Source organism: Triticum dicoccoides, chromosome 7B (genome assembly GCF_002162155.2).
Source record: "Triticum dicoccoides isolate Atlit2015 ecotype Zavitan chromosome 7B, WEW_v2.0, whole genome shotgun sequence".
Taxonomy (NCBI): Eukaryota; Viridiplantae; Streptophyta; class Magnoliopsida; order Poales; family Poaceae; genus Triticum; species Triticum dicoccoides.
This window is the reverse complement of record NC_041393.1, coordinates 430,571,274-430,594,986: the sequence shown is the minus strand read 5'-3', so window position 1 is coordinate 430,594,986 and position 23,713 is coordinate 430,571,274. Positions and strand designations below refer to the sequence as shown.

General features: G+C 42.0%; 1 protein-coding gene and 1 long non-coding RNA gene across 2 annotated transcripts; one reads left to right on the top strand and one right to left on the bottom strand.

Moving 5' to 3' along the window:
• Positions 1-12,241: 12,241 nt before the first annotated feature.
• Positions 12,242-22,284, top strand: LOC119338034 (bromodomain-containing protein 4-like). The gene is made up of 8 exons (XM_037610321.1): positions 12,242-12,423; positions 12,558-13,388; positions 13,499-13,576; positions 14,254-14,491; positions 14,963-15,041; positions 20,426-20,558; positions 21,010-21,294; positions 21,720-22,284. Exons 2-8 carry the CDS (start codon positions 12,672-12,674, stop codon positions 21,930-21,932), a joined length of 1,743 nt encoding a protein of 580 aa, XP_037466218.1. The 5' UTR covers positions 12,242-12,423; positions 12,558-12,671; the 3' UTR covers positions 21,933-22,284.
• On the bottom strand, positions 15,573-16,918 carry LOC119338035. Its single transcript, XR_005163755.1, has 3 exons — positions 16,636-16,918; positions 16,303-16,356; positions 15,573-16,130 (listed from the first exon to the last, which is right to left on the bottom strand). It is a non-coding gene; the product is annotated as an uncharacterized LOC119338035 (long non-coding RNA).
• Positions 22,285-23,713: the final 1,429 nt, after the last annotated feature.

Genomic DNA, 23,713 nt, shown 5'->3' with positions numbered 1-23,713 from the left:
AAAAGTTTCTGTTTTTCAGCAGAATCAAATCAACTATCATCATAGTTATCCTATAGGTTCTACTTGGCACAAACACTAATTAAAAGATAAAAACACATCTAAACAGAAGGTAGATGCAAGATTTATTACTAAACAGGAGCAAAAACAAAAAACATAAAGAAAATTGGGTTGCCTCCCAACTAGCGCTATCGTTTAACGCCCCTAGCTAGGCATAAAAGCGAAGATAGATCTAACGGGTGCTATCTTTGGCACTAAATTCATAAGTAGCCCGCATGATAGATTCATAAGGTAATTTGACTTTCTTTCTTGGAAAGTGCTCCATGCCTTTCTTTAATGGAAATTGGAATCTAATATTCCCTTCCTTCATATCAATAATCGCGCCAATCGTTCTAAGGAAAGGTCTACCAAGAATAATAGGGCAAGAAAGATTGCAATCTATATCAAGAACGATAAAATCCATGGGCACCAAATTTCTATTTGCAACAATGAGAACATCATTGATCCTTCCCATTGACTTTTTAATGGTGGAATCTGCAAGGTGCAAATTTAAAGAGCAATCATCAAGATCATGGAAACCTAGAATATCACATAAAGTTTTCGGAATCATGGAAACACTAGCACCCAAATCACACAAAGCAAAACACTCATGATCTTTAATTCTAATCTTTATAGTAGGTTCCCACTCATATTAAGTTTTCTAGGTATAGAAACTTCCAAATTAAGTTTTTCATCACAAGATTGCATCAAGGCATCAACAATATGTTTGGTAAAAGCTTTATTTTGACTATAAGCATGAGGAGAATTAACAATGGATTGCAACAAGGAAATACAACCTTCTAAAGAACAATTATCATAATCAAATTCCTTGAAATCCAAGATAGTGGGTTCAACGCTATTTAAAGTTGTGACCTCTCCAATCCCACTTTTACCAAATTTAGCATCAAGATCTAAAAACTCCGAATTCTTGGGACGCCTTCTAGGCAAAGTTGATTCATCAGCAGTCCCATAATCATCAAAATTCATATTGCAAAACATAGATCTAATAGGAGACGCATCAATAACTTTAAGGTCCTCATCATCATTTTCATGAAAACTAGAAGAACACGCTTTCATAAAGCTATCTTCCTTAGCATGAAATCTAGCGGTTCTTTCCTTGCACTCGTCAATGGAAATTCTTATTGCTTTGAGAGACTCATTGATATCATGCTTAGGAAGAGAAGATCTAAGTTTAAGAGAATCAACATCGAGCGAAAGTCTATCAACGTTCCTAGCCAAATCATCAACTTTGAGCAATTTTTCTTCAAGCAAAGCATTAAAATTCTTTTGAGAAATCATAAATTCTTTCACACTATTCTCAAAATCAGAGGGCATCTTATTAAAATTACCATAAGAATTATTGTAGGAATTTCCATAATTATTAGGGGAATTACTAGGGAACGGTCTAGCATTAAAGTTTCCTCTATAAGCATTGTTTCCAAAACTATTCCTACCAACAAAATTCACATCCATAGATTCATTATTATTCTCAATCAAGGAACACAAAGGCATATCATTGGGATCAAGACGAGTATTTTTAGTAGCAAACAATTTCATAAGTTCATCCATCTTTCCACTCAAAACATTAATTTCTTCTATAGCATGCACCTTTTTACTAGAAGATCTTTCGGTGTGCCATTGAGAATAATTAGCCATAATATTATCAAGAAGTTTTGTAGCATCTCCTAACGAGATTTCCATAAACGTGCCTCCGGCGGCCGAATCTAAGAGATTTCTAGAAGCAAAGTTCAAACCGGCATAGAAGTTTTGTATGATCATCCATAAATTCAAACCATGAGTAGGGCAATTGCGAAGCATCAATTTCATTCTTTCCCAAGATTGGGCAACATGCTCATGATCAAGTTGTTTAAAATTCATAATATCGTTCCTAAGAGTGATGATCTTAGTGGGAGGAAAATACTTAGAGATAAAAGCATCTTTGCACTTGTTCCAAGAATCAATACTATTTTTAGGCAAAGACGAAAACCAAACTTTAGCAGGATCTCTAAGTGAAAACGGAAATAACTTCAATTTGACAATATTGTTATCCGTATCTTTCTTCTTTTGCATATCACACAAATCAACAAAGTTGTTTAGATGAGTAGCGGCGTCTTCACTAGGAAGGCCGGCGAATTGATCTTTCATAACAAGATTCAGCAAAGCAGTATTGATTTCACAAGACTCAACATCATTAAGAGGAGCAATCGGAGTACTAAGGAAATCATTATTATTGGTATTCGAGAAATCACACAATTTGGTATTATCTTGCGCCATGGCAACAAGTAATCCAACACACAAGCAAACAGAAAAAGGCAACCGAAAAGAGAGGAGGAGATTGGGAAAGAGAGGGCAAATAAAACGGCAAGGGTGAAGTGGGGGAGAGGAAAACGAGAGGCAAATGGCAAATAATGTAAATGCGAGGGAGATGGGTACTTGGTATGTCTTGACTTGAGCGAAGACCTCCCTGGCAACGCTGCCAGAAATCCTTCTTGCTACGTCTTGAGCCTGCGTTGGTTTTCCTCGAAGAGGAGAGGGTGATGCAGCAAAGTGTAGCGTAAGTATTTCCCTCAGTTTTTTAGAACCAAGGTATCAATCCAGTAGGAGGCTACTCAAAAGTCCCATGCACCTACACAAACAAACAAAGAACTCGCAACCAACGCAATAAAGGGGTTGTCAATCCCTTCATGGCCACTTGCGAAAGTGAGATCTAATAAAGATAGTAAGATAAGATAGATATATTTTTGGTATTTTATAAGATAGATGCAAAAAGTAAAGATGCAAATAAAAGTAGATTGGAAGCAAATATGATAAGAGATAGACCCGGGGGCCATAGGTTTCACTAGTGGCTTCTCTCAAGATAGCATAAGTATTACGGTGGGTGAACAAATTACTATCGAGCAATTGATACAAAAGCGAATAATTATAAGACTATCTAGGCATGATCATGCATATAGGCATCACGTCCATGACAAGTAGACCGACTCCTGCCTGCATCTACTACTATTACTCCACACATCGACTGACTCCTACCTGCATCTAGAGTATTAAGTTCATAAGAACATAGTAACAGATTAAGCAAGATAACATGATGTAGAGGGATAAACTCAAGCAATATGATATAAACCCCATCTTGTTATCCTCGATGGCAACAATACAATACGTGCCTTGCAACCCTTTCTGTCACTGGGTAAGGACACCGCAAGATTGAACCCAAAGCTAAGAACTCCTCCCATGGCAAGAAAGATCAATCTAGTAGGCCAAACCAAACTGATAATTCGAAGAGACTTGCAAAGATAACTCAATCATACATAAAAGAATTCAGAGAAGATTCAAATATTATTCATAGATAAACTTGATCATAAACCCACAATTCATCGGATCTCGACAAACACACCGCAAAAAGAGTTTACATCGAATAGATGTCCACAAGAGAGGGGGAGAACATTGTATTGAGATCCAAAAAGAGAGAAGAAGCCATCTAGCTAATAACTATGGACCCGTAGGTCTGTGGTAAACTACTCACAACTCATCAAAGGGGCAAGGATGTTGATGTAGAGGCCCTCCATGGTCGATTCCCCCTCTGGCAGAACGCCGGTGAAGGCTCCAAGATGGGATCTCGCGGATACAGAAGGTTACGGTGGTGGAAATTGTGTTTCGTCTGCTCCCTGGATGTTTTCGGGGTACGTAGGCTTATATAGGAGGAAGAAGTACGTCGGTGGATGCCTGAGGGGCCCACGAGACAGGGGGGCGCGCCCTCCTATCTTGTGGGAGCCTCGGCTACTTCTTGACTTGCACTCCAAGTCCTCTGGATCACGTTCATTCCAAAAATCACGCTCTCGAAGGTTTCATTCCGTTTGGACTCCGTTTGATATTCCTTTTCTTTGAAATACTGAAATAGGCAAAAAAACAGCAATACGGGCTGGGCCTCCGGTTAGTAGATTAGTCCCAAAAATGATATAAATGTGTAAAATAAAGCCCATAAACATCCAAAAGGGGTAATATAATAGCATGGAACAATCAAAAATTATAGATACATTGGAGAGTATCACGGAGTCACCCTCAAGAACTCTCTAGTTCTTCTTCTTTGGGATCCACATCATCTTGATGGGAATCCTTGGGGTAGTAGTGGAACTTGATGAAGTAGAGCTTGATGTAGTCTTGGGAACCCACTTGACCAAGGCCTTGGGAGCTTCTTCAAATGCATCAATCTCCTGTTGAAGCTTGTCCTTGCCCTTTTGCTTGTGGTCTTGTGGTGGAAGATCATCTTGAGCTTGTGTCCCTTGGAAAGAAGTAGGATCATACTTCTCTTGTTGGGGAACAAACTTCGTCTTGGGGTATTGATCTTCTTCCCACTCAACACCATTGGCATTGAACTTTCGTTCAAAACTAACACCTTGATTCTTCCGGTGCCTTCCTTGCTTGCGTACAATTTCCTCAAATTGCTTACTCCCGGCAAGGCTCTTGTAGACACCCTTCTCTATAATTCCCTTCAATAAGCTATTTTCTTGCTCAAGTGTAACTTGGCCAAGGGAATCATTAGTGGAGTCAAGAGAACTACTAGAAGCAACAACATTGGATTTGGCATGATTATTGTTACTACTAGAAGAAGAATCATTCTTGCTCTTGTTACTAGACTTGACTTGTGGCATGTAAGTAGATAAGAGTAAATGCTTGGCAATGTAAGAAGAACTTTTCTTGCGAAGATCATCATGATTGCCTTTAAAACCTCATGCTCTTGCTCAAGGTTGAGCTTTTCAAAGCGTAACTTCTCATGAGTCTTTAAAAGTTCTCGATGATCTTCCAAGATAGTTTCATGAGCTAACTTAAGAGTGTTTAGTTCTTTAGTTAGGAGCTTAATCTTCTCCTTATCATTGTCATTCGTTTTATCTTGATTAGCATGATTAATTGACATTTCATCATAGTATTCATCACTAGAGTTGTCAACAAGTAAATCATCATCACCTAACAAGTCATCTTCATCACTATTGAAATCAACATACTCGGGGTGTGATACCTTTGGTCCTTTAGCCATGAAGCATCTTCCAATTCCTTCATTTGGTGAGTCAAATATGTCGTAGGACTTAGTCGACACGAGTGCTAGACCGGCAACACCTTCATCTTGAGTATATTCGAAGTTGGAGTGATAGCTTCTCTCGGAGTGATTATTGGAGTCGGAGCCGGCTACCCATTCACCAACATGATCTTGATGTCTTCGTTTTGTGTAGCTCTTTGATGATTTGGCCCTCCTTTCCGAATCCTTGCTTCTCCGGGATGTTCTTCGTTCATAACGATCATCTCTACTCTTCCTCTCTCTTGGTGGCGATTCTTCTCTTCTGCTTCTTCTTTTGGGTGAATCTTCTCTCCTTTTGTAAGGAGCCATACACTATTGGAATAGTGTCCGGGTCTTCCACAATTGTAGCAATTACGTTCACGACTCGAAGATCTTTTGTCATTGTAGGACCTTGACTTGGAACTCCTTTCCTTGCTTCTACTCTTGTAGAACTTGTTGAAGTTTTTCACCATTAAGCTCAATTTCTCGTTGAAGGTTTGTTTCTCACTTGATGATGTAGGAGCATCACATGAGGCTTTGTAATCACCACTTGACTTGTTATGAAGCTCCTCCTTATCCTTGAGTGACATCTCATGAGCAACAATTCTTCCAATGACTTCTGTTGGCTTGAGATCTTTGTAATTGGGCATCATTTGGATCATCGTGCACACGGTATCATATTTTCCATCCAAAGCTCTTAGGATCTTCTTGATGATGAATTTGTCGGTCATCTCTTCACTTCCTAAGTCGGCAATCTCATTTGTGATGAGAGCAAGCCTAGAGTACATTTCAGCGACACCTTCACCATCCTTCATTTTGAACTTATCAAGTTGACTTTGAAGCACATCCAATTTGGATTCCTTGACGGAGTCGGTACCTTCGTGCATGTCAATCAAAGTATCCCAAATTTCCTTTGCATTCTTAAGGAGGCTGATTTTGTTGAATTCTTCAGGGCACAATCCGTTGAAGAGGATATCACAAGCTTGAGCGTTACATTGCAGAATTTTCAACTCTTCCGCGGTAGCTTCACGGTTCGGTTCTCCCCCATCGAAGAATTCACTTTGCAAGCCAATACACACAATAGCCCAAACGGCGGGGTTATGTCCAAGAATATGCATTTTCATCTTATGCTTCCAACTAGCAAAATTAGTGCCATCAAAGTAAGGACCTCTACAGTTGTAATTTCCCTCGCTAGACGCCATACTCTCCTAGGTTGTGAAACCAAGGCTATGATCACCAAAAGCTATGGAAATCAAGGCAAATGGAGACCAATGCTCTGATACCAATTGTACGATCAAAAGTATGTCTAGAGGGGGGGGGGGGTGATTAGACTACTTGACCAAATAAAAACTTAATCTTTTCCCAATTTTAGTTCTTGGCAGATTTTAACAACTTAGCACAAGTCAAGCAATCTTAACATAATTCAAGCAAGCATGCAAAGAGTATATGAGCAGCAGAAAGTAAAGCATGCAACTTGCAAGAATGTAAAGGGAAGGGTTTGGAGAGTGCAAACACAATAGGAGACACATATGTTTTTGTCGTGGTTCCGATAGGTGGTGCTATTGTACATCCACGTTGATGGAGACTTCAACCCACAAAGGGTAACGGCTGCGTGAGTCCACGGAGGGCTCCACCCATGAAGGGTTCACGAAGAAGCAACCTTGTCTATCCCACCATGGCCATCGCCCATGAAGGACTTGCCTAACTAGGGTAGATCTTCATGAAGTAGGCGATCTCCTTGCCCTTACAAACTCCTTGGTTCACTCCACAATCTTGTTGGAGGCTCCCAAGTGACACCTAACCAATCTAGGAGACACCTCTCCCCAAAAGGTAATAGATGGTGTGTTGATGATGAACTCCTTGCTCTTGTGCTTCAAATGATAGTCTCCCCAACACTCAACTGACTCTCATAGGATAGGATTTGGTGGAAAGATGATTTGAGTGGACAGCAACTTGGGGAAGGCTAGAGATCAAGATTCATATGGTTGGATTGGAATGTCTTGGTCTCAACACATGAGTAGGTGGCTCTCTCTCAGAAAATGAGTAGTGCAAGTGTAGGCACGATCAGATGGCTTCCCTCACTAATGAGGAGATGGTGGAGGGGTATATATAGCCTCCACACAAAATCTAACCGTTACACACATTATACTAAACTCGGTGGGACCGAATAAGAAAACTCGGTCGGACCGATTCAGTGCATATGTGACTGTTAGGCAATTTCGGTGGGACCGACATGTCAACTCGGTGGGACCGATATCATTAGGATTAGGGCATAATGTAATCTCGGTTGGACCGTTTACTCAAACTCGGTTGGACCGACTTTGGTAATAAGCAAACAGAGAGTTGGTCAGGCAAACTCGGTGGGACCGATTCGCTCGTCTCGGTGGTACCGAAGCGTCACGAAAAGGAAATAGAGAGTTTGCATTGCAGACTCGATGGGACCGATCGCTCATCTTGGTTAGACCGAAACGTTATGAAGGGAAACAAAGAGTTTGCAACCCCATATCGGTGAGACCGAGATCCCTATCGGTGAGACCGAAAAGACTAGGGTTTCTGGCAGTGGCTATGTCAAATGAATTCGATGGCACCGGATTGATCAAATCGGTGGGGCCGAGTTTGACTTTTGGTTTGGGACAAAGGTGGATATGAGAAAGTGGTTGAGGGCTTTTGGAGCATATCACTAAGCATTTTGAGCAAGCAAGCCATTAAGCAACACCTCATCCCCTTTTAATAGTATTGGCTTTCCTATAGACTCAATGTGATCTTGGATCACTAAAGTAGAAAATGTAGAGTCTTGAACTTTGAAGTTTGCGCCAATCTTTTGTCCTTAGTATTTTGAGGGGTCCACATTCCTTATCCATGCCATGCCAATCATTGAACTTTCCTGAAATTTTTATCTTGTAATGGCATTAGTTCAATGAGCTATATGTTGTTAATCATTACCAAAACCACCCAGGGATAGTTGCACTTTCACCCTCCTCTACTACTGCGGGTATCAGCTGCTATTCATCTCCACGCAGTAGTACCGCTGGAGGGCGCCATAGTACCGCTCTGGCGGCACTACAGTTCCTCGGATCTGCTCAGGATGAACTAGGTAGCCGGCACTTCTGTGCTAGCGGAAGTACCGCTCATCAGAGCGTTACTACCGCTTATGCGCAGGCTGTGGGAGCATAACGGTTGGATCCTTCTTCCCACTATAAAAAGGGAGTCATCTTTCTTCTAGTTGACTACCTCTTCCTCCCCTAACCTCCATTGTTGCTCACAAGCTCATTCTTGCCCTATCTCTCTCCCTAGCCAATCAAACTTGTTGATTCTTTAGGGATTGCTTGAGAATGCCTAGATCTACACTTCCACCAAGAGAAAATTGATTCCCTCACTAATCCCTTGTGGATCTTGTTACTCTTGGGTGTTTGAGCACCCTAGACGGTTGAGGTCACCTTGGAGACACATTCCATTGTGGTGAAGCTTCATGGTGTTGTTGGGAGCCTCCAATTCGGTTGTGGAGAGAGCCCCAACCTTGTTTGTAAAGGTTCGGTCGCCGCCTTCAAGGGCACCGCTAGTGGAATCGGAGGAGAATATGGTGGCCCTAGTGGCTTCTTGGGGAGCATTGTGCCTCCACACTGCTCCAACGAAGACGTACTTCCTCTCAAAGGGAAGGAACTTTGGTAGCTTTACTTGTGTTGTATCCTTTGCTTGCTTGTGTAGCTCGTGTTGCTAGCATCATATAGGTTGCTCACCTAGTTGCTATCTAGACAACCTATTTGTTGCTAACCCTAATTTTCTAAGAAAAGTTAAAAAGTTGGTAGTTGCCTATTCACCCCCCTCTGGTCAACCATATCGATCCTTTCAAAGATTATCATGTTCAAATTGCTAATCATATATTTATATCCTCTAATCATGAACAATATGATGAGTTATGAGTAGTTCTATTTGTTCTTGAGGACATGTGAGAAGCCTTGTTGCTACTAGTCATGTGAAATTAATCACCGTTCAATGTTTTGATACTATGTTTTGTTATTCTTCCTCTAGTGGTGTTATGTGAACGTCGACTACATGACACTTCACCATGTTTAGGCCTATGGAAAAGCATTGTGAAATTAGTTTGTAGATGATGGGTTGCGGGAGTGATAGAAACCTAAACTCGGTTTATGAATTATTCCGTAAGGGCTTGTTTTGGATCCAATTGCTTAATGTTATGGTTAGATTTATCTTAATTACTTCTCTTGTATTTGCGGATGCTTGCATGAAGGTATAATCAAAAGTAGGTATGAGTTCAAGTAAGGACAATACCTTAGCTCCAGTCCACCCACATAACAAGGCAATGAACGTAAGCCGATGAATCATGGTGAAAGTAACTTGGCGATATTCCCGTGTGTCCTCTAGAGTGTTTTAATCACTATAAGAAAGTACCACCAGCTTATCCTTAGCACAATTAAGAATTGGGCCACTTGCCGCACCTTGCTACCTTGTTACTTGTCACCTTGCTATCAATTATCTTGCTATCAAACTATCTATAAAAACTATCTTATATCATTCATAGTGAAATCCTTGCTGGAAACTGCCTATCAACTCCCTCTGTTCCTCTTTGGGTTCGACAGTCTTACTTATCGAAAGGACTATGATTGATCTCTTATACCTATGGGTCATCACAGGGATCCGACAATTTATATCTAGTGGGCCTAGGCATATTGTGCCACCACCATATTCCCCTGTATCCCTCGTTCGTGCCATTTGGAAACAATTTTGGGCTTGGATCCCATCACAAAGGTGATTGATGAGATTGCAAGGATTAGAGGTCGGCGTGTCCGGGACGTCCTCACCCGTAATATGCAGACCAAGAGAGCTTTGAAGACTAAGAAGCCTATCACTCACATGCCATCCAAATCATGACATAAACTCCCCGGTAATCCGTTTGAGCCGATCATTGGCTCCTTGGTACCAGGTGTGACATTCCAACTTGATAGGAATGATACACTACTCGTATCAACAAGGTGCACCTTCTTTTTGGGGAGCCCATTCAAAAGGAGCCTCAAAGTTGAGCGTGCTTGGCATGAAGCAATTTGAGGATGAGTGGCCGACTAGAAAGTTCATCCCGGGTGCGCACGAAAGAGGACAAAGTGCACAGGAAAGACTAGTGCTGACTTGTGAGGTCAGTCTAGATACCATGCACAACGACTAGGAACAAGTGGGTTTGGTCTGGGTGTTACACCAAGAAATGAGTAGCACCTACATACAAGAGGTGGTATGATATTTATGGTCATGCAATAAATGGCAAAAAACAATCAAAGAAAGGATGTTGGATAGTTTCCTATTCACAACTAAAAGGTATGGTCATATCACCAAAAAAGTATGAAACTAAATTACTTCTGTAATCAATGTCGATTATGTGAAATAGGTGTGCCCCCACACACTCATCCACCCCACCCGCTTGAACGCTGCTGACGCATGAGCTTAAATGTCTTCTGTAAGCACAACTTTTCTGCATAAGGAGATGAACACTTTGATTTTTATGAGTGATTTCATATGCCATAACCGGTTTGGATCTAAATCCGACATGCATATACACTAAGGCTAAATACATGGAGAGCACAAAAACAACACCCTGATGGTACCGTGGTGAAAGCGGTGGAATAGAACCCACCCTTTTCAAAACTCCTATAGCCCCATCGCCCCAATTATGTGCGTCATCGGAAGCATTACCCTCATCACCACTCATGCCCTGGCTAGTTAAATCCAAATCAAGTTTTCTTGTCGCAAAACTTTCCCCTCTATCCGATCAGAGCGATCATCATCATCATCATCATCATCATCGTCGTCGTCATCATCACATCATCATCATCATCATCTGCCTCCTTCTGCTTCAAAGGACCTTCGGTAGTGTCATCAAGAACTTCATTTCCCCAGTCATGCATCATTAGACATCCTCTTATGCGGCATCATGCAAAGAACCCATGAAGCTCCTGAAGGTCCTGCCGCTCATAGCTTTGCTTTGAGCCATTTGTGTGACTCTCTTTTTTGGCCACTAACCACTTGCCCCATTGCAATTTTTCCGATGGGTGAATACCATCCCCACATTCTTGCTTATCATGGCCAAGCAAGCCACAAACCTCACAGAAGTACCAGATCTTTTCATATTCGACATCCAAAAAATGTCCCTCCACAGCTAGATTAGTGGAGTCCAACGGATCAACTTTTTTGCTACTTCGATACTCTCTTTGACCCTGACATAATTCCTTCCAAGTACCGTGCCGAGTTCATCTCCACACTCCTCATAGTCCCGACCCACCTTGTGAGTTGATCAACTATCGCTTCATTCACGTAAAGATCATGAATCTTATGGATACGCGCCCACAAGACAACATGCTGAAGCTTAACCGATTCCGACGACGTCCTGCCATCATACTCCTCTATCAAAAACATTAGTCCTCAGAAGATCCACAGACCTAGAACATTAGCCTCTTCCGGTCACCCAAGCAGCACACTTGAATCACAAAGAGGTTGTCATCCACCTCTCGAATCTTTGGATCATGAGCTAGACTTCCTATAATTTTCAACGCCTCCTTGAGTGATGCACTACTAAAAGTTTTCTTCATGTTCACTTTTGCCACCACCATCCAGCGCGCCGCCTTTTCCAATTTCCATTCTCTTCCTCTCTGACGTACACATCATCCAATTCGCCCTCTTGCAGATATGTCAAGCGTCGCCTGCTTTAGATCCACCCTTGACTCAACCCTCTTTCCCTATGTCGTCCCATTGGAAGAACCTGAGGCCGCCATGCATTATTATCTGGGCCACCTGGCCGATCTCAACAAAAAAACAACAAATGAGTTACGTGACTTCATTCCTATTCTGGAGCAGAACTCCAAGGTATCAACCCGAGAGTCCGCGCAAGCGCATGGAGCAGGGGTACACCGCCAGCTGCCGGTAGTAAATACTCAACGCCGATCGCATCCCGGCAGAGTAGGTCAAAACCCTAATCGCCTAGGGTACTTGGAGCTTTTCTTCTGTGCCGCTCACAATTTTTTTTTTTTGAGATCTTGGGTATGACATGAACAACCTTAGCCAGCCCGGCAGCGCCATAAGAATCAGCCCGGCCCACATGAACTATTTTAAAGACACGCAGCCCAGTCGACAAACCCACAAAGGCTCCTGAGATTTCTAATCCTCTTCTTCTTCCTCCTCTTCCAGCCTACCCCTCTTCTTCCCCGATCCCTCCCCCAAATTCGTCGCCTCCCAGTTCCCGGTCTTTTGTTCCTCACAAGTTCGTGGCGCCAACAGGACGCAACAAGCCAGCCCCACTGGTACCGCACTGCCGTGGATCGACCCTTCTTCTGCCGGTAAGGAACCCTAGCTTCTCTCTTCGCTGCGGCAGCGGGCCTCCTCTCTCTCTCCGTTGCCGGGTTTTCTTGGATGCCCGGTGCCCGTAGTAATCTAACCCATCCATCCGTCCATTCATGGCTGCTCCGATTAGGTCCTCCTAATTCACTCCGGCGCGAGATCGATCCCCTCAGGGCGCGGCGCGCAGGTGCGGGAGCGGCTTATTTCCAAGAATTTTATCTTGGGGTGCTAGCAAGAGACGGATAAGATGAAGCGCAAGCGCGGCAGCACGCCGGGCAAGAAGAGTTCTTCGAATACCACCGGGGGAGACTCTTCGTCGGCATCTCCGTCCAGCCCAAGCACCGAAGAGAACATCCCAGCGGAGAATGCGCCAGTCTCGAGGTCCACTCCGGCAGTGCCTGAACCATCTCCTCCTCCTGAACCGGAGAAGCCGACCGTCCCTGCCCCAGCTCCGGCTCATCCCGCCGCTGATATACCGTACGCCAAGCCCAAGGTGGGGGCGGTATACGGTCGTGTGAAGCTGAAGTTCAAAACCTCCAAGGCGTCGGAGCTCAACAATAGTTCGTCGGTAGCACAGGCACCCGCCGATGCTGGTAAATCTCAGACTGCTGCCCCTGAAGTGAGCAAGCAAGTTACTGCGGAAAAAGGTATCGCTGCATCGTCAACTGGCCAGACAACTGATAGGCAGGAGACGGAGTTGAGTGGTTCTGATAAGGACAAGGTGGCAAAGAAAGCAGGAATCATAAAGATCGTGTCCGCGGGGTTATCTTCTTCAGTACAAGATAACACCCAGGACAGGGAAGTTGATGAAGTACATGAACCTCTTCCAAGTAAGCAGGAAACTGTTTTAGGAACCGAGGAAAGTGAGAGTGCATCGGAGCCAAAGAACTCACAAGGGTCGGAGATAAAGCAGTCTACCCTGGAATCTCAGCGCGATGAGAAAGAGTTAGCTGCTGCACTTGAAGTGAGTACAATTTGGCTCAACTTTACATGGCTTCTTTTGATTCTCCAAATATCACATGGTAAAGACCTGAAATACATGAAACCTTTACTGAAATTCTCTTTTGCTTTCAGGCTATTAAGAAGGTTATGAAGGTCGACGCAGCTGAGCCATTTAACACCCCAGTTGATCCTATTGCTTTGGGAATACCTGTGAGTATTTTGTGGTGCTGCTTCTTTCTTTTCAAATCACCTGGAACTTTGGTAGGCTTCACACATAAATATATTCCTTCTAAAAGATCTTAAACACTTAGTTGACTCAGCCCCTCATAAGTATCGGTGTCGTATAGTCACTTCCACAAAATGTCTTCAGTGGTGTAGTATCGATCACTTCCACTGAATTGGTTCAGATATCTACTTGTTATGAGTATGCATGTTTCCATTTCCCATGCCCTCATTTTTTTTCTGCAATTTTTCTGGGTTAACTCTATTTTTAAGTGGGTTGCTGCCCCATCTTTAAATCTATGGTCGAGTAAATAAAACTGATGGTTATGATAGGGCTATTAATCTATGGCATACGTGAAAGCTCTGCCTAGATTATTCGTCTAAAACCTAGTCAAGCTTTCGTTGCTTACAAGATCAAGTTCTGAACCCAGTGTATTTGTTTTTCTTGAACATACTGAGAATAAGAACAGTTATTACAAATGCAGGCCACTTGCTCAGCAGTGTCTCAGACAGACTTCTGTAGCTGCATGTCTTGTGACCATTGTCCTAACTACCTAAGAAACTAATTATATGCATGCAAGCTCCTAAATCAGTTTCTTATGGAAAATAATTCACTTTATTTGCATGTGATTTTTTTATTGCCCTCACACTTGCAAATTGTGTAGGATTATCTTGATGTTATCGACACTCCTATGGATTTTGGCACAATATGTCAAGATTTAGAACGTGGAAGCAAATATATGAACTCAGAGGATGTCTATAAGGACGTTCAGTTTATATGGGATAACTGTACCAAGTATAACAGTAAAGGTGATTACATAATAGAGCTTATGAAACGGGTAAAGAAGGCCTTCATGAAAAATTGGCTGGCAGCAGGCTTGTATTCTGATGTGCAGGAAAATGGTAAGTATTGAACAGATGATAGCTCCGAACTTGTCCTTAGTTAATACTTTTATCTAACATTTAACTTGCATATGAGTTCTTTTCAGTAGTTCCTGTTTCACGTAGTAATATATATGTACCGCAAATGAGTCCATACCAAGGAACAAAGGAAACATTTTCTATACTATAAGACATCATTATTATCAAGTCACTTATACCATCAGTATTTACGAATTTACCGATAAGTTATTTGACATAGTGATTTTTTCCCGTTATTGCACTTATGTATTGCATAACATAATAAGTGAAAAAAATGACTTCTAATATATAGTAATGCTGTTATACCACCTCCCTTCCAGGCTTCCGCATTTCATTGTATTAGAAGTTTAGCAATGTTGTACACTGCATGATCATTTATTTAGCTGTATATAGTTTTCTTTACCTGATAGAATACATGTTCATATATATGATCAGTATTTCCCAAAATTTTAGGTGGCAATTACAACACTGGTGATGAGGATACCAAAGTTAGTTCAAAAAGCAAGTCTAAGCAAAAACGGCGTCGCCCAGGGTACGTAGTTAATGTTGTCTTGCGGCCACCTACAAGTTTTCTTTATCTATTCTACTAGAGGCTAGACTATCATATGATATCATGTCTTATGTGCTGTGGGCCGTGCTCTTCAGAAATCATATCGACTAGAAGTTTAGAACATTGAAGTAGTGAGATTCAAATGAACTAAGTAACATATTGTACTTTGCAAAATGATTTGAGCAGGATAGCATCTATACACTACTAGAAACTATGATTTTACCTAGAGCCATATATCCTAGGTAAAAGGCAAAAAAATCATAGGTAAAGGCTTTACCTAGAGCTTGCCCTAGGTGAAGAACCTTAGGTGAAGAATAGTCGGTAAAGAGCTCTTTCCCTAGAGTGCCCTTGTCAAGCTCTAGGGAACCATTTCTTTACCTGGAGCCGTAAGCTGTAAGTAACAAGCATGTTTGGCTCTAGGGAAAGACGGTGGGGTCCTTTTGATAGCTAGTTCCGTATCATATATGTTCAAATAATACCCTAGGGATACATCGTATTTTTATCTGCCATATAAAAAACATGCAACTTGAATTTAAATTCATACCAGCCATAATTCAAACAATTCAATTCCGAGCCATAATTCCAATTTATAAACTGTAGCCAAAATTTAACATACATCAGACTCATGGTCGATTTCAAGCCAGAATTTAGAAAATACACTATATCTAAAATTTCTACAGCTAGCAGAATACCTAAATCAGCATGTACAAGCATCGTTGGTCCGGCTAAGTATCTGCTACTGCAAATAACTTGCAACAACATGTTATGTATGCTCGATAGACTTCAAGACCCAGAAAAGTAAGGATCAAGAGGTTGGCTGCCATAGAGGTACAAGCGAGTGAGTTAAGTTTGAGATGCACTGGATAAAAAAACATCTTTGCAGCGTCAAGCTCCAAATCATGGGGAGAAGCATCCAAAGTGAGATTGTGATCATGAAAATTAGTGATGGCAGGTAGTTTAGCACTTAGTTCAAAGACTTGAATATTCTGATAGGCAGCATAATGAATGTAATTTGGGCAATATGGACATAAGACAAGAGGCTTTAATCGCTCCCCACACTACACATAGCCCCTGCATAAAAAGAAATCCATGATCATGCTTTGCACAGAAGCATGCGTATAATCACAATAGTGTAGATCACCACACATAAAGCTGTGCACATCACAGAAGCATGCATTTCAACATCAACACCCTAGAGGCATACATAGTTTGTATCATTTGAAGTTAGTTCCAGAAAACTTACATCTGAGTGTTGCTGCGCACACAAAGCTGGCGGTTCTTGATTAGTTTCCAAAATCTGCAAGAGAACAGCTCAGATGTGAAAACATACACGATCATGCTTCAAATGTATAGCGACTTGCTAGCTAGTACAGTAAATGCTTGATGGCACAAAGTGATTTCTGGTTCTTGGTTCAGTTTTTCATGAACGCATACAACTAAGGTTCATGCTTAGCTCATTTCAATTGATACTACACAAGTTTGCATATAACTAGAGATTGAAATCAAATCAAAATTACATGGTCAAGCCACAAACAAAAACAATGCAGAGTTGATTTGAGACACGAACAGTACATACATGACATGAGATTGAATATGGAGTTCTTGGATGAGGACGGTGCAATGATGTCTTGCCGGTAATAACACACTATTAGACCCATTGAAAAGAGCAAATTATCCATGGGGCTTCCCCGAAGAACAGTCATTTATAATTTATTCGTTAGCCGCAGATATTGGTCGTCGTAGATCCCCAAGCTTCAAGAGCCAATGCAAGTTCAAATATTTGTGAAGAAGACCATGCATAACTAAAAAATGCAGAAATTAATTCAAGACATATCTAGAGAATACCGACTCTTCGAAAAGACCATAAATAACTAACAAATTATTTATATGAATATAAAAATATCTCTGGCAAACTCATGACAAACTTGGTCTTGCCGTATTGAGCTACTTAAGAAATAGTGGTAAGCACCAGTGTGCCAATACCGACATCCACCTTGCAACTGCTATTGTTTTCCAAATATGCAGCTGTGAATAGTTATTTTCTGTCTGAATTCCTTTCAGTGAGTAGTTGATAGCATAGGAGCTGCATAGTAGTTCTGATAAATCCAGGAGATTATGCCATGAGACATTTGCAATTCTAAAAATGCTCTACAAAACATGTTACCTAAACTTGTCGAACTAACAAAATATCTTGTTCAATATTCTCATGATTTGTTTGCCAACACTATCACTATCTTTGCACTGAGCATGTTAATTAGTACTAGGATTCTTATGCTTGTCTACTGCTGTTTAGGAAGATCAGTACATCATAGCCCTGTTTTGGATGAAAAAGAAAAATAGTACCAACGTGTTAACCTGATTGCCTAGATGATTAATTCAGATCATTTTTTTTATCCCTGTTTGTGCAATATGGAAGTACACATGGTTATTGGCTTTGACCCACTGGGCATGTAATTTATTTTCGTTCTGATTTTTTTGCCCCTCTGTTTCTTGATAAAATATTCTGCCTGATTCAGGGAGACATAATGGAAGTAGAACACTCCTCATGTTCATGTACTCCTTATAGTGATCCAAAACGTCCTATATTAGTTTACAGAGGGAGTATGTACTGTTATGCGCACCAAAAATCATCAACATTAATTCGGATAGGAAACATGTAGCAACATATCCAGAAAACAAATGTCATGAGTACCTAGATTCATCAAAATTCATTAGTTCCAGTAACCAAAAAGTAATTACCAGCAACTTGCAAGTTATTGAGCATGGGTATACCTTCAATAGAGGGAGGCTTGTCAATGGAGGATGGTGCTTACAGGTGCCACCGCTGTTGTTCCCTGCTCGCCGGTGCTAGTCCAAGTCCCTGCTCACCACTGTCGCTCAGTCTCCCTATACACCATGGAACCGAGTAGCCACATGCTTCCTCTTGTCCCATCGCCGCATGGGCTCACCTTGCCGCGGCTATAGTGTGCCGGCGCCAAGATCTTTCTGTGCGCGAGGAAGGGGTAGGGGCGAGGGGCGACGACCTTCAGAGAGGAGGTTGGCATGCAGCGGAATCACAAATGGCGGTGCTTGATTTGTGACGAAAGGGGGGAAGAGAAGGAGGAGCGCGGCGGTGGCGGCGCTGGATCTGGAGAGATGGGGAAAGTGAGATGGCCGGAGATGGAAGACCTAGACTTGGTGAAACTTTTTGTCCACTAGCGTCAAACTCCTTTGGCCCATAGTCACTGCCTAGTGGACCCAACAGCGCGGGCCGAAATAAAACACGCGTTGCTAGCGTGGGAATGACAAAAAAAAAATCGCTGCCCACCAAAATATAGCTTTCACGTGGTATCACTGAACCTCCTTCCTATTTTTTAACCAACATGGTGTCTGCGTGGTCTTCATCATTACCTAGGGACCAAACTAAACTGTAGGTAAAGTTTTGCTCCTCATTTATTTTCACCCAAAAATCATCTTTCGCTAGAGCTTACTGTTCATAGCTTTTGTTTCCCTTGAGGGGAGTCGCAAGCTCTAGGTAAAGTGGTAAACTCGTAGTTTCTAGTAGTGATAAGACCTATTTGGCCATGTTAATGTCCTGTCGACTTTTATGAGAGAATTCCTTATTTGGCCTTTCCTTAACATCGACTTCCCTATTTTTTTAGTCCAAAATAAATTTTTCTTCCCTATTTGACGCCCAATGTAACTTTTGCTTCCATTTTAGGCAGTAATGGTGTTAAAGTGTGAGATGAGAAGACCATTTTTGTCCCTAGTGCATTGTGCGGCTATACTGGATATCTAAGTAAACAAACAATCAGTTCCACAAACAAAAAAAAGAAGCAATCAGTTCACCGATGTTCTACAGATGTTCATAGATGTTGCACTCCAATAATTTGGTCCTTAGCTGAACTTATCTGTCTGTATAAAAGCCATAGGAAACGTCTGTAAAACATGTACTACCATATCTAAGATCAGTACCCTACTGGTTTGTTCATCACATTCCAAAAGTATTATGCACTATTAAATCCTCTAAATAGCCCACGTTCGGAACTAGTACACATATTTAGCCGTAGACCAAGCGCACAGTCGGCAGACGAGAACGCCTCCTGCTGGCCACGACCAGGCGGAGACCACGCACACAGCCGGTAGCGGAGGACCAGGGGAACGCTGCCAGCCAGCCACACGCAGCCGGATACCACGTGTTCGCCTGGACTGAGGCAGTAGCCGCCGCCGGTCGTCTCATCCTGACATTAGCCTCCTCTCCGGTCGTGGCGTGGGAACAGGTCCACCTCGTCCATGTCCGCTGGGACGATGTCCGTCACCTCTGCAGCAGCACCGTCCGGTGCTCGCCCACCGGCTTCGCCACACCCGTCTTCGTTCCGTCCAGCAGCTTCAGGAGCACGCCTGGTCTAGTGAGATGGAATTTGAGTTGGTCTAGGCGGTGATTAAGGAAATGATCGCAAGAAAGGCTGTCTTTGTTCTTCTTTTGGAACATCAACGCGCGCGCGCGGGGGGGAGCGAGTTCTATCATGTGGGATTGGAGAGAAAGGATCCATCTCTTCCCCTTTTTTTTCTCTCTGGTGTTTAGTGTACAGGGGCAGTTTGGTCCATGGAAGAAAATACTGACTGGTCAAATAAATGGAATTGTAACAGATTTGACGGAAATGTAATATAGGAGAAAAATTGTAAATAGTGTCAAAAGGGAAGAACATTTTGTTTAGGGCCAAATAGGGAAGCAAATTTTAAGAAAGGGTCAAATAAGGAATTCTCTTGACTTTTATCAACTGGTGATACTGACTTTTTAAAAAATTATTATTAGCTTATTTTGGGATTAAAACATAAGTGTAAATTTTTTAGGATCATAACAGAGATATGCACACTTCCTTTAAGTTCTTACAATTGTGTAGGGGCTATTATGCTATTCTGTTTGTATTTTGGAATGGACTAACCGAGTAGGTAGTACTTTCCTGTCCTATGTGGCTATGTTCGTGTTGCAACATTTTAGTTTTTTTTTTACCTATGTGGCTATTCTGTTTGTGTTGCAACATTTTAGTTGAGGGGCATTGCACCATTGTTCCCTCAAATACTTAGCTAAGTGATGAGTTACCACCAATGGACACTAAGGGGTAAGGGCATATGTTAGCTTATCTAACCGTGTCATGTTCGTGAGACTGGATATAACACATAGGCATGGTGGGTATGTGTCAGGCGCGCATATTTTTCCTTGATTATTTTTGTTAGATTAATACTATTTAACAGGAAGGCAGAACACGTGGACTTCCTAACAAACAGAAAGCACATTATCCCAATATGTCCAGCTGCTGAATTTTTGGCTCTCTATGCTACTGCAGGAGATATTATTCTATATTCTTATGTGTGTTTGAATACAGGAATGATCGACACCAAAATGATTGTGCATGTGCTGTTTGTCAAGTTACACGGCGTAAGAAGGAAAGGGATGAAATTTTATCTGTTGATAATGAAGTCACTGTAGTGAACATTTCTGAAGAGCGCAACATGGAGGTTAGAATCAACATCTAAATCCTTGGTTTCAGTGTCATGCATTCCTTGTGTTCTGTATGCATATATATGAATTTTTCATCTATTACCTTTTGAGGTGAGGCTGTTGTGTTGTGTAATGTACACCGGATCTGTTAATCTAGTTGCTTCCTTTTATATTTGAGTAATACCACACCATGCTCAGTAGAATTGACATGCTTCTGTTATCTGTCTTTGTACACATTAAAGAACTCTTCACCATATCGGGGACACAAATGTTCCTGGTGTCGTTTAAGTAACTCCATAACTGTATAGTCATAAGTTTTTCTCACCATTCATTCAGTTGTCGTAGTGGAAGGTGTGCTTTTACTTCATACACTTGGCTTGCTTATTCTCGGAATGTAAATCTGCATCACCAGCTATGTGGATCGTCTTCACCTTGAATGTTGAACTAACTTGAGTTTTTGCACGCTAGGTAAACTTCGATGATAATAATCCTGGCAGTCATGACACAGCCTCTAGTAAGGAGCAACCACGCCATATTGATGTGTTTAAAACAACAATGGAAGCAGATGATGCGCAGACTCGGATGGAAGATCCTGGAAAATCCCTCAATAATCCATCTCCTGACTATGAAGATGAGGTCTCCAGACAGTATTCTGAAGAAAAGGAAGAGGAGTATAAAGATCTGAACAGTCAGGACGAGCATACTTCCACTCAGCCTAATGATGACTCAGTAGCTGGACATCATGAACAGAAGGTAATTTTAGCCAGGCTGGTATACTGGAAATTTCAACTTCTTTTTGTCTATGGTGTGGCGGTATTTGACAATGTTGCCAGGACCAACATGGGCAAAAAGGTTCATAATTGTCTTGTTAAGTGGTTGGTTTTTCAGCCTGTATTTCTACCTTTGGTAGCTGAACCATCAAATTGTTCCCGGCAACTAGTAATATATGGAAATATAACATTGACTTGTATTGCAATGTGCCTTTTGTCCCACTCACATGCTTTGTCGGTTCTTCTATTAGTGCACATTCCGCTGTTTCTCTTTTCTAGTGTACCCACATGAGATGTTAGTAACCGAATCAATAGGCATCAGCCATATTTGGTTAAAAGTCATTTCTGTATGCCTGTATATTTTTAGATTTTGTTTTGTAAACTGTGCTTTTTGTAATCTGAACGCAGGCACAGACCGAAATTGGCCAGGAGGTTGAAATGGAAGATTTGCCCATTCAACAGGAGAACGAGTCATTCTTGCAAGTCTGCGCGCGCCTTTTCCCCAGCAAGCAGGGCTCCGTTTTCAGGGGTCGCCATTCTCTGTTCCGTCAGCAGCGCCGTTTGGTGGCACCAAAGGAGAGCCCCCTACACGCCGCCCTGACAGCGATAATGAAACGGTAGGAAAGAAATCCCATGAGCGGTTTCTTGTGAGAGAAGCTCCAAGCAGCAGCTGCGTCATGACTTTGGGAAATCTCTTCCCTGAAGACATGGAAGCTGGTTGGAATAACGCTGATGAGGCTCGTTCGGGTGTGATGTGGGTACGGAATTAGTTGGAGGATACCTGTCTAGGAAGAATTCTCTTGGTGTAGACTTGAATTTTGTATGCGAGTATCACATGTCGTCAGTGTCTCTCTCTCTATCTCTCTCTCTCATTGCTTGCCGGCCTGGCATAGGGTTGTCCTCAAGGCTATAATTCATTTCATTCCCAAGGGAGGCTTTTAAACTAGTGTTTTGAGCTGATTCTTCCGGCCAACCGCTACCTGACTCTTCTTGAGTTTGCTTGCTCAGGCCCAAAACAAAATACTAAAAAGTTTGATTGGGATTGGGATTGGGATTGGGATGCATACATGATTCATGATTGAATATTGGGCGTGAAGATTTATACATTCTCTCATCAGTTGTCCTAAACCTGTCACCTACTCCCTGGAGCAGCCTTAACACTATAGTAAGGATTGTATGCGGACAAGTGGCGGTTTTTATGTGGTTTCTGCTGTGTTTCCTGATTCCCTGCCTGGCCTTGGCCAGCAAGCAGAGAGTTTTGGAGTAAACACCTTGCCGTCTTGCACGCTCTTTTTTTCTTGCTTGAAGATCTGGTGTATTTCTGTCCTCCATAATAGCACTTGTTTTCTTGATACTATATAGTATAAATAAAGGGGTGTACAAGTTCTCTGGAAAGACTGGGCATTCCCCAAAAGTACGTAAATATATGCAGCAAATCACCCAGGCAATACTTAGTAACTTTCAGCCTTTTGCTTGAAGAAGAGTAGGAAAGTTTCCAAGCCCACTTAACTTGGATTGAAACCTCGTCCGGTATGGGTTTTTCTTTTTTGTCAACGGAATAAATGTCAAAAGTTTTAGAAACAGTAAACCACCACTAACTTCTTCCGACTTGGCCGCAATTCTGCAGGGACTGTACAGACTGGGCTGGGCTCTTGATTCCGAGGGCAGATTCAGTCGTTTGTTTATTTCTTTCTTGTCCTTTTTGCGAGGGAGATTCAGTCGTTTCCACGGACTGCGCAGTGCAGAATCAGATGCTTGGAAACCCTAAAACAAAACAAAAATAATTTGTTTGTTGCTGTACGGGAGTTATGAGTATATGGCAGTTGCTCTTGCTGTGTGTTCTTTTGGTGAATGGAAGTATGATCTCTCCATGTCCATGGCCGAGAGATTGATTCCATCTTCAATATGCCATCTGTATTTATCCTTTCTTTTTCCAATGCCATTTTGACTAGAACATGTTTATGGTTAATACAACCACTGATTATTAGAAAACACACCAAGTGATAACCTACCACAAGTTTTCAGTGTATTTTGCGAAAAAGAAAAGTTTTTAGTATAATGCGGAAAGCACAAGAGAATAGTGTAGGAAAAAGAGAGAATAGTACTGGCTTCTCTGCTGTTAGAGATGCCCTGATAATTCCCCCCCAAAAATAAAAGATGCCCTGCTAAGTGGTTATGCACTAATCTGCCTCCTAGTAACCGATAATCCGGCAATCATTGTGGTTTTGGAACTAAGCAGCAGCTAGATAGCTAAGCTAGCTGAGAAGGCAGGCAGCAAAGTGAGGGAGGAGAAACTAATTCACAAGCTAGCATTGACACTTGAATTTCAACGGACCTAGTCAAGTCTACCAAACCAAACCAAAACAGCCTCCTTCACCTCACCTTCACCTCATCATCGATCC